This window comes from Stegastes partitus, unplaced genomic scaffold (assembly GCF_000690725.1).
Source record: "Stegastes partitus isolate 25-593 unplaced genomic scaffold, Stegastes_partitus-1.0.2 Scaffold2112, whole genome shotgun sequence".
In the NCBI taxonomy this organism is placed as follows: domain Eukaryota; kingdom Metazoa; phylum Chordata; class Actinopteri; family Pomacentridae; genus Stegastes; species Stegastes partitus.
In genome coordinates, this window is record NW_007579843.1 from 78,304 (window position 1) to 89,756 (window position 11,453).

Consider the following 11,453-nt stretch of genomic DNA (forward strand, 5'->3'; position numbering starts at 1 on the left):
GTCCCAGATGTGCTCAATTAGATTCAGGTCTGAGGAACGGGCAGGCCAGTCCATAACATCAATGCCTTCATCATGCAGGAACTGCTGACACATTTCAGCCACATAAGGCCAAGCATTGTTATGCATCAGAAGGAACCCAGGGCCCACTGCACCAGCATATGGTCTCACAATGGATCTCATCCCAGTACCTAATGGCAGTCAGGGTACCTCTGGCTAGCACATGGAGGCCCTCCAAAGAAATGCCCCAACACACCATTACTGACCCACTGCCAAACCGGTGATAGTGGAGGATGCTGCAGGCAGCACAACGTTCTCCACGGCGTCTCCAGACTTTTCACGTCTGTCACATGTGCAAACCTGCTCTCATCCATGAAGAGCTCAGGGCGTCAATGGTGAATCTGCCAATCTTGTTGTTCTCTGGAAAATGCCAGTCGCCCTGCACAGTGTTGGGCTGTAAGCACAAGCCCCACTTGTGGACGTCGGGCCCTCAGACCACCTCATGGAGTCTGTTTCTGACAGTTTGAGCAGAAACATGCATATTAGTGGCCTGCTGGAGGTCATTGTGCAGGGCTCTGGCAGTGCTCCTCCTGGTCCTCCTGCACAAAGGAGGAGGTAGCAGTCCTGTTGGTGGGTTGTTGCCCTCCTACAGCCCCCTCCATGTCTCCTGGTGTACTGGACTGTCTCCTGGTATCTCCTCCAGGCTCTGGACACTGTGCTGAGAGACACAGCAAACCTTTTTTGCCACAGATGTGCCATCCTGGATGAGCTGCACTCCCTGAGAAACTTCTGTGGGTTGTAGACACCACCTCATGCTACCTCTAGGGCTGAGAGCACTGACAAAATGCAAAGGTGACCAAAACATCAGCCAGAAAGGATGAGAACAGAGACATGGTCTGTGGTCACCACCTGCAGAACCACTCCTTTATAAGGGTTGTCTTGCTAATTGCCTCTCGTTTCCACCATGCTGTCTGCTCCATTTGCACAACAGCAGGTGAAACTGATTCACAATCAGTGTTGCTTCCTAACTGGACAGGCTGATTTCACAGCAGTGTGATTGACTTGGAGCTATATTGTGTTCTTTAGGTGTTCCCTTTATTTTTTTGACCAGTATATCTGTGGTGATAATATGCCCATTTGTGATCATATGTTGTGCCCATGTCCTCCTGACCCCTTCGACCCCTGGGCCCGTATCCAGCAGCAGAAATTTACTGCACGGAAATAGTTTTCAAGATAACTGCATGAAAATCAAACCGCCTGAGGGAAGCACAGCGGAAAGGAAAACAAGAGAAGAAGCACATCTGATACGTGACATTATATCTCAACAAGCAGCCAACAAAAGGTTTTGAAAGTAATATTAAAATAGGGGCAAATACAGCAAAAGTGCGTGGACGACATGTTACTGAAAGTCTTAAAAGGGATATATGAATCTAAGTCAAATCAAAAAACATCTCATGTCATTCACTGGGAGTGAAACAAAAACAGGAACGGAGGGAAAGTCAGTGAAACAGAGGAGGAATGGAAGTTATGTGAGCTGCAATGGAAAACTTGAAAAACTGCACTAGATGTTTTAGTACTGCTCAAAAGAGACATTAAACCAAATGTTTTTAGTGCTGGAGACAACATGGGTTTTTCTGAGGCAAATCACTGTCATATATTTTAGTTTTTCTGGCAGGAAACACGTACAAGATTTTGCCAAATATATTCCATCTGGACTTTCCATTTATACGAGAGACTTTGTAAGTCATCACCCTGCCTTCAGATAATGCTACCTCTAAAGTTAGACATGTTTTATAGATTTTAAGTGCAGCAAGCAGGAAACCGTCAATGGAAAATGGTTCTAATCAGATAAACCTACAACAGATGATTACATTTAAATTATTTCCGATATCGTCAAGATGGAAATAATTAGTTTTACTATCAGACAATAACAAGACAACTTCCTGGATTGTGTGCAATCGTTTGTTTAATGTCAAGTTGTTTTCCCCCTTCGATGGGCTGATAGAAACATTATTTTTTTAGTATTTTGAATGGTGTCAATGGTTCTTTTATGCTTCTGTGCTTGTTTAAAGTTTTTTTTAAAGTGCCTATTAATAACATTTGCAGAAGTTCATTTAAGTTCTTGTTGCATGAAGAAATCTTGGAAAAATCTATAAATAAAAGGATGCTAAAGCTCGAATTTTAGATGTTTTGTGTGATCTTCCTGCAGTTTTATTGTTGCATTTGTGATGGAATATGTCATCTACATGTATTTTCCATTGTGTTTTAATTCATTATCTACATTCATTTTTTTAGTAGTATTTCTTAATACAATTAGTCAAACGTGTTTCTATACAGACATACTTTGTTGTTCATAGATTTCAAATATTTGTATGTGGTATTCTCATTTACTTTCATATAAAGTTTGGATAGATTGTGTACCTGCAGCACATTTCAGCATTTATTCAGTGTGTATTTGATGTAAGATGTTGTTCTACCACAGACACTTTGCTGATGTGTTTTATGCGACTTTCTAACTCTGAGAATAACTTTATGCTTGACAGGACACATCTGAACACTGTCACCTCTGCTTGATCCACGCACTGCCTACATTCCTCTGCTCTAAATAGATCTCTATTTCCTACCTAAAGATCTCTAATGTGACGAGGCTGCATTCGCATCATGGATATCAGGTTACTATGGCAACTGACTGAAACACCAGAACCTTAAGTGAGAAGCTGCAGAGCAGAGTTACTGACCAAAGTTTCAAGTGTCGGCAGGAGGGACTCAGAGCAGAGAGGCAAGTTGCTGCTGTCGAAGCCTAATGACAAATCTAAACACTTAGTGCACTTGTTTGTGTGAGCGAAGAGACTCTAAATGGCATAAATTGGGATGGATGGCACCTAGATAATTACCAATATCAAGGACAATTTAGGCTCTCCTCCGTCTCACCGCGTGCACCTGCGATTCATGCAGCAGTTCCAGGATCCTCGTGACTCGCTGCTGTGTGGAGCTGTGAACGCCACAGCTGCTCAAGCCCACTGTGGAGGCAATTAAGTTTGACTGATGTGAGGCCGCCGCCGCATACTGATACCCAGAAAAGGCTCAAACTTCACTGTGCAAGAAGAAGAAGCTTTATGGTCATTGTACAGAAAATACAATGAAATTTCGTTTGACATCATCTTTGTAGCAGCTAATATGGTCACGGTCTAAGGTAAAAAAAAAAAGTGAAAAAGTGATATCAATAATAAAATAGCAATAAAATAAATACTCAATTTACTTATTTATTATCTTTGTTATTCTTTTTGTGGCTGTTTGACATCATTTTCTGGTCAGTTTGTGAATCTTTGTGATAATTTTTCATGTCTGTGGTCTTTTTGTGTAACTTTGTGTCTGTGTGGTCAGTCTGTGCATCTATCTACAGTCATCGTTTGCCTCTATAGCAGTGGTCTCCAACCTTTTCAAGCCCCAGATCCCTGATCTCCACCTTGGTGAGAGGAAAGATCTACCTATTGAAGCATTGAATGAAAAAGACAGCCCAGATTGTACTTCCAACCGGAGTCATAACATTAGAAAAGTCCACGACTTTCCCCACCAAGGCCTGCTGGTGAATGATGCAGTGGTAATTCACGAAGTCAGGAAAATCATGGTCATTTCGGCACAGTAAGATCAGGAGACAGTAACTTTTAGGGAATAGTCAGCAGGGAGAAGTTTCCCCTCCTCACCTCATGCGCACTAAAAGTGATTCAGTCAGCCTGGGGCCAATTAAGGTCTACCTGTGGTCATAGTGTGCCTCTTTACATCTCTTAACTGTGGTTGTTTTGTGTCTCTTTGTAGTTGTGAGTGACTTTCTGATATTAAATGGTAACAGTCAGTGTAAACAGAGGCAGCAGAGGGTGTCTGACACATTCGACTACTTCAGCCTCTAGTCCTGTATCCATCAGGCCTGTTCACTGATCCATTCTTATTTGTGATTTTAAAATGTCTGCTTTTATCACAAACTCTCCTGCGGAATATAAGCAGAACTGTGGGAACACCGGAAACACTGCAGTCTTCATTGTGGACAAAAGAGTTCAGTGATAGATGCCATGAGAGGAGGATCAGGCTGCAGCTGGCAGATTATCTCCTCTTATAACAAACAGTCCTGCTGATCGACAGCAGGAGGAACGAGTACAATTTAACAAGAACGGCACTAAAAGAATAAATATATTTGTGGCCAATTCACATCTGTACTGACATGGTTTGCCACATTTTATCACTATCTGTGCTGCAGCAACACAAAAACAAGTTAGAAACAACACAATCCATGATGCCACTTTACTTCCTCCCATTGATTAGAAAGTCATGTTCTCAATTACCAACCCTAAAATACTTATTCATATAAAGTATTACATCCCATCCATCCATTATCTATCACTGCTTAATTCTCATTAGGGTCGTGGGGGGCTGGAGCCTATCCCAGCCGACTTAGGGTGAAGCCAGGGGACACCCTGGACAGGTCACCAGTCTATCACAGGGCCACACTTAGAGACAGACAACCAAGCACATTCACATTCACACCTACGGACAATTTAGAATCACCAATTAACCTCAACATGTTTTTGGACTGTGTGGGAGGAAGCCAGAGAACCCACACTGCACGGGGAGAACATGCAAACTCCATGCAGAAAGATCCCAGGTGTCCTCACCAGGATGCGAACCAGCGACCTTCTTGCTGTGAGGCTACAGTGCTAACCACCGATCCGCCTTGCAGCCCTAACGTATTACACAAAGCATAAAATAACCCTTAATAAGTGTTGATTTACAGAGATTTTAGAATAACTGAACCAACCACTCTGACCTCTACCACATAACTGCTGCTTGCTGCATGTTTTTTGTATTTTACCATTCTGCGTAAACTCCAGAGACTTTTGCAGTGAAAATCCAGGTAATCAGTATCTTTAGAAACAACCAAATCAGCTAACAGCCACATTAACTGAAGGTATCTTCATGTGACATGATTGGCTGATTGGATAATGACATGAATAATCAGCTGTTCCTAACAAAGTGCTTAAGTTTGAGCAAAGCTGCCAGTCAAAACTAGAGTTTAATTCTTCAGCAAAGCATTTAATGTAAAATGGAACCAAAAATCCCTTAAGTAGGTGACTCAGAGAGAGAAATATAAAAATGCAGTGATCTTGACTCATTTGACTTATTGCACAGAAGAAACCGCCTTCAGATGTTGGATGACGTGCTGTGAGTAAAACCCATTTAAAGTTTTTATCTCTTTGTTAAAGTTTATTTCCAGAGTCAGGCTGTGCAGCAGTTTAGACCGACTGATAATGATGACGGTCTGGGTGAGCTGCTGTAATACGTCCAGTACAAGTTTAAAATTGACATTTTCATTTTCTTTTTTTTTTACAGGAGTCACATATGAAATCATGAAAACTGATCACAAATCAATTCATCACATCAAATCAGGAAGAAACAAGATGTTGTTGGTGAACAACTCAATCTCTGTGGGAAATATTGGTGAATCCAATACGACTAAATCAACACGACTTCAATTAAAATCAAGGAAATAAATTAAAATGACAGTATAACAGTTACATTCAGTAACACATCCTGACAACAGATCTGGTACAAGATTCGTGACTCTTCACATGCACCTCCACCACATGACTTACTGTACTTTAACCCAGCAGTGGGCCGTGTAGCCAAGAGGTCATATGACAATCAGTATCTCGCTCTATGACTTGAATTACAATCCTCCCTGCAGATTTAGCTGAACTCCTCTGATTACACGATTAGTTGTGCATACGGCTGCCTGGATACAAAGCCTCTCACGTCAGCTCAAGACTTAAGAACCAACTCAAACATCACTGTATGCTGTTTTTGCACTCAAGTGGGGAAGCCCACTTTGGCGCTTGTTGAGTTTCCAGCCTACACAAGAAGCTGGATATTTACAGAGTTCCTGTCAGGAGAAATGACACTTTAACATGATTCCAGAGAGTTGTCTAAACAGTAGTGGCAGTTTCCGACATGAAACATTTATGAATAGACATTATCACTGTGACAATATGCTGTCAGATGTTAGTTTCCCTTTTTTGGAAACACACCCAGAATCTGAAGAAGAGAATGTGATTAACAGAGAAAGTCAATAACCATCACTGTGATACTTATTTCTAACTGGAGTTTTAGGGTTTGTTGAGCTGGCTAACACAAACAAAGCCAGGCTTTGTCAAACTTGCATTGTAGTACATCTGTCAGGTGGAATTCTTTATTTAATTACATAATTTTATTATTCTTCATGAATCAAATTTACATCATCATGACATAAAATCACCCTCGCCTGCTCACTTCACTCATCCAGTAGGTTTAACCAAGTATTACACCTGTTCATGAACTGATCCTGATAACATGATGACATATCCTCTGTAGAACTCCACTGTTGTCTAAAAATATTGAAACAATTGGTTGAAATGTACTTTATTATTACCATGAGCAGACATTCACACTGCAGTTTATTTTGACTTTTTTACTGTCCAGCTGGAGGATATTAAACTTTAAATTGGTTACTACCAGTGTCTGTCTGGCTACTTCCTCCAGTCTGCTAAAAACTACAGCAGTTTAAGGAAATGACTTCACTTTTAAAAAGTTGAGCAACGTCTGTGACCCATTTTTGAACATCAGAAGGAAGCAGTGGACAGTTTGCATCTTCTCGAGGGATTAGATATGCAGGCAAGAGAAAGCCTGCTGACTTTAGATAGATTTCCATCAATAAATGAAATATAACAACATGGTATTATAATTACAACTTCTGGGATTCAGAAATGTGGAGTCCCACTAGGTGGGGCCTCATATTCAGAAATGAAAGAAGCCCTGTTCTGTTTTCCTTCCTGCAGACAAAGACACATCTGACAAACAAACAACATGGTAACGTAGGTCTGAAAAGACATTTACAGGTACTTCTGAGAAAAATATCATACTTCTACATATAGAGTACTTTATTAGGAAAACCTGTGCAATCTGATCCAGACCAATGCAGCAGTTCTGCCATAAATACTACTTTTATTAAGTTTCTACATTTCCAGCTTTTGTTGGTGCTGTCTGAAAGAATTTTAGATGTATGAAAAGACAAAATAATAAAAAAGCACGTCATAATTATGAGTTAAGGCCACCAATTTTCTTCTGTGAATAAAATGATCTTCTGCAGAGGAACATTTTGTTACAGTGAATACTTTCACATTTATCTACCAATACTTTCATACTATGTTCATGTTTTTATGTGACTAAATCAAGCAAAAATGTGAATATAGGATTTTTACAGTATCTAAAGGATGTGAATGCATATATAGTACTTTGTGCAATTTAGGGCTGCAACTAACTGTTATTGTCATTGTCAATTAGTCTGTCGATTTCCTTCGTGATTTTATTGATTTGTTGTTTGGTCTATAATTCTGTTCTCTATTATTCATTATTCTGTATAAAAGTCCAATTCTACACACTGTGTAACATCCATGTGTAAATTCACCATGTGTCATCTGTACATGTGACATGCATACAAAGTCTTTTTTATATCTTTATTTCTAACCTTATTCTACTTTTGCATTTCTTGTCTCACTTCTTCTTCTTCCTCCCTCATTTGTATCTAGCTGCTGTACCATGTAAATCTCTCTGGTGAGGGATCAATAAAGTTAATCTTATCTTAAAATGCCAGAAAAATGGCGGAAAATGTCAAAGTCCACAATGACAAATGTCTTGTTTTGACCGCAATCCAAAGATATTGAGCTTACGGTTATAGAGGAGGGGGGAAAAAAGACAGAATATTCACATTTAGGAAGCTGGAATAAAGAATTTTGATTGCTTTTTCTTAAAAATTACTGAAATGTAATGGGATAATGTTTTTTTGTTTTTTTTTTAGCATTTACTCCATAACATGAGTAAGTGTAGCACCAGTATTTGTAACAGCAGGAGGTGCGTAACAATAGCAGTGTTGCACAACTGTGAGACATGAATGAGATTTCTGTTGCCTAAAGAGCATTTTGTCATTTTGTACGTCATCAGAAGTGCTGCAAGCTCATCCTGTTGAGTGAACTCGGAGCGTTCAGCGTTTCAGAATGGCAGCGTCGGCCCTTTTCTCCCTCTGACTGTCACTTTGTTTCCTGTACAGCCGTCAGTCGCTCCAACAACAACAACATGGCCATACGCAGAAAAGACAGCTTCCTCTGGGGGAAAGGTACGCTTATTAGTCCTTCACTTTTAATCTTTATTTCACATTGTAATGAGCTGATGCAGTTAGAAAACAAAAAGCAAGGGTGATTTAGAGCATTACTATTGTGTGCTGCAGTGTACAAATTACTGCTGTTGACTGTCTTCATGCGTGCTTTGCTCTGATATGGAAATATAACGCATATTACCGCTCTTTTATTAAAACTTTGTATCACTCAAGACCTGTGACACATGACAATCTGTTTATCTGACACTGCAATTTATTGAGCTCCAATTCCACAAATTAAGGTGAATTGTAACGCACTCGAGCTCAACCTGATTCCTTAAGAAGAGAGAAGGAAGCAGCTATTTTCAGGCCTGGTTCTTTCTCTTATTCACTGACCACTTTTCTAAGCGCTGAAGGAAAAAAGCTGTGATGTATGTCGGCCTGTGAGAGAGTGTAGGCGAGAGGGAGGTTGTCAAGTCGGTCCACAGTGCTGCATGCCTGCTGAATGTTTCATCAAGTGTATGCCACCATCTCTAACTTTAACTGTCCCACTTTCTGTCGCCCAACAGTTCCACCTAAACTCCCCCCGGCAGAAAGCAGGCGGGACGACACCGTCAAGATCGAGCTGCTGGATGACATTCAGGTACTGTGTTGCATTCATGCCTCCAAGGTCCTTCATTAAAAGCCCTCATTATTCTCCTGCGAGCTCCCACCCCTGGCTGCCTTAGCAGAGTTTTTCACAGCGCACAAAAGGCGTTTTCATTCACCAACTTTTAATTGAGATACGAAGGATTTGAAGGTTATTTTATAACAGCAGCGGGCAAATTGGCCCTGAGTCATTGATTCTGCGAGTGTCAGTGATGTAATACCAAGCCTTGTGCCCTCGCTAGCATCACAGCTGTCTTTCTCCACTCTTCTACAGAAGCTGAGGTTGGAGATCAATCACGGCATGGCAGAAATCCACAGCCCTGAACCTAAGGAGCACAAGTAAGTATGAGCACATTGTTACAGCAGCTCCTCTGAGTCAGCGCAGCCTCTTCCTCTTATTTACATGACACTTTGCTACAGTTTAGCCTCCCACACCACATGTAACTCTTAGTTTAACAAAAATCATGCAATCAGCTTTATCGAAACAGTTGGTAGCTTTGGTCTACATTCAAAATAGTGTCTCGTAGATGATGCCTCTGCATTTGGAAGTACCTGTAAACCTGCTTTTGAAACACTTCTACCTGACATTTAAAAACCTTTTGTACATAATGTGCTTTATTTAGAGCAGCTGTTCCCAATTTTTTTTCCCCAAGTACCTCTGATTAATGCTGCCATTTTTCAAGCTTTTATCAAGTTCTTTTAACACACTATTACTTGTAGTTAACTATTCCCACTATTACTTACAGCTAAAGAGTCCAACTGTTACTTATAGCTAACTATTTTAACTGTTACTTGTAGGTAGCTATCTAATATTTTTCATAATCGATGGCATTACATCAACATTTGTTTTTTAAACTTCAATTCATTGTAACATTGGTTTTTCTTCTATGTCACTGCCTAATTGTTGCATCTTGATGTCAGTCGTCTTTAGCTTCAGTCACTGGTCAGCTGCACTTAGTGCTACATTTTCAGGCAATGGTTTGAGCAAGTCAGTGAAATGTAAAATTTTAACTTAATTACCTTAATTAAAATGGTTATTGTATTTTTCTGGGGTTAAAATTAGTCATTTACATTTAGCTACTTATTTCAATTGTTATTTTTAGCCATTAATTCCAAATACTTTCGCCATGTTTATCCTTTATTTTTAGTCAAATGTTTGTCAGTGAACTGCAGCTCTGGTTGTACAAAAGCACCGTCACCGAACTTTGTCACAGTCAGAGAATTACAGAGAAAATAATGTTGTGACATTGTGTGTGCACAGGGCTGTCCAACTCCATTTTTGAGCTTCCTGTTGCCTTTGTCGCTGCATTTAGAAGGCGATAATGTGAGTGGTGTGACACCGCATTCGGCTGCAACTGTGTTACTGGCAATGTCAACCAGAGTTTCTCAGCAGTGAACCCACTACACCCCAACACCTACTACATCATATACCCCTGATCATGGACATGATGGTCTGAGGAGTTTATTTAAGTAATTTATTATTGACTGAAATATTTTTGATATTTCGTCCACCGATTAATCACCAAGTCATCTTATTCTGATCCAACTACTGAGGAAAAATGGCAGGAAAGCTACTTAGTCTTAGGGTGCATTTTTAGGTTAAGTAACTTTATTTATTGCTGCGTGTTATGCATCTAAATATATCCAACCATTACCCTACAAGCTAATACTCTATGAATGAGATCCAGGCCACAGTCTATATGTACTAATACAAACCACAACACAGCCAAAACAGTTGCATGTAAAATAGAGCATCACACTCTATATGCATTATTGGATTGAAACCTATTAGACAGCTGATCTTCAACAAAAACAATGCACATGTACACCACTGTACCCAACAAGTTACTGCAGCATCATCACCAGCTCTTGCCTAATGGCACTTAGCTACCAGATTGCACACAACAAGGCATAAAAACACTGGCACCAGCCACTGACCCAACTTTAACAAATAGCCACACTGAAACCTTGAGCAATTCCACGTGTAATCAAATACTTCAGTCTATAGTATTGTTGCCAGTATTTGGGCTGTATGTGTTTAGTATGTCCAATATCCTGTCATACTCCACTCTGGTGCAACATCACATGTATTCAAACATGTATATTATGAAAATTTTGCTTTTAATTTTATTTTTAATTCTCTTTTGTTGCAGTAAAAATGTTGTGAAGAACAGAAGATTCCTGCGTGGAAAAAAGAAATTTAACATGGACCCCAAAACTGTGAGTTTACATCCTTTTTTTCTTTTTTTTTGGCGTAAATGAACAAAAATATAGGATTCACTGATTAGAAATCCAGACAAAATCATTCGTTTGGTCGCCATAGTTAGACTTTCCTCTCTTGAAAAAAAAACACTTTGTTTGCACAAGCATTGAGACATTTTCCTGCTAAGTGACCTCAGGTGGTCGTTAAATCAGAAAATGTCCTGAAATGGCATTTTGTTTTCTTTCAACTGGCAGCACCCTCTGGTGGCTTTGGTAAATATGATGAGAGAACAGAAAGAAGTGAGGTGATGTTGTTATAAAGCCTCAAAGTCTACTGAGAGAGGAGATTGGGGTGGGTGGATGGGTCAACAAAACGTTGGAATTTAAGGGGACTTGTTTCCTGAATCAAACTGCAAGCTAGTGTTTCTTT

At 40.0% G+C, this 11,453-nt stretch overlaps 1 protein-coding gene across 1 annotated transcript; it reads left to right on the forward strand.

Moving 5' to 3' along the window:
• The first annotated feature begins 8,069 nt into the window (after positions 1-8,069).
• Positions 8,070-11,325, forward strand: LOC103373989 (cytohesin-2-like). Its single transcript, XM_008304000.1, has 4 exons — positions 8,070-8,194; positions 8,743-8,816; positions 9,096-9,160; positions 10,975-11,325. Exons 1-4 carry the CDS (start codon positions 8,155-8,157, stop codon positions 11,081-11,083), a joined length of 288 nt encoding a protein of 95 aa, XP_008302222.1. The 5' UTR covers positions 8,070-8,154; the 3' UTR covers positions 11,084-11,325.
• Positions 11,326-11,453: the final 128 nt, after the last annotated feature.

Excerpts from the sequence above, each read along its gene's own strand:
- LOC103373989 (XM_008304000.1), top strand. The coding sequence starts at position 8,155 with ATGGCCATACGCAGAAAAGACAGCTTCCTCTGGGGGAAAG. Across the intron at positions 8,817-9,095 it reads AGCTGCTGGATGACATTCAG|AAGCTGAGGTTGGAGATCAA; the intron begins GTACTGTGTTGC and ends ACTCTTCTACAG. Across the intron at positions 9,161-10,974 it reads CCTGAACCTAAGGAGCACAA|TAAAAATGTTGTGAAGAACA; the intron begins GTAAGTATGAGC and ends CTTTTGTTGCAG.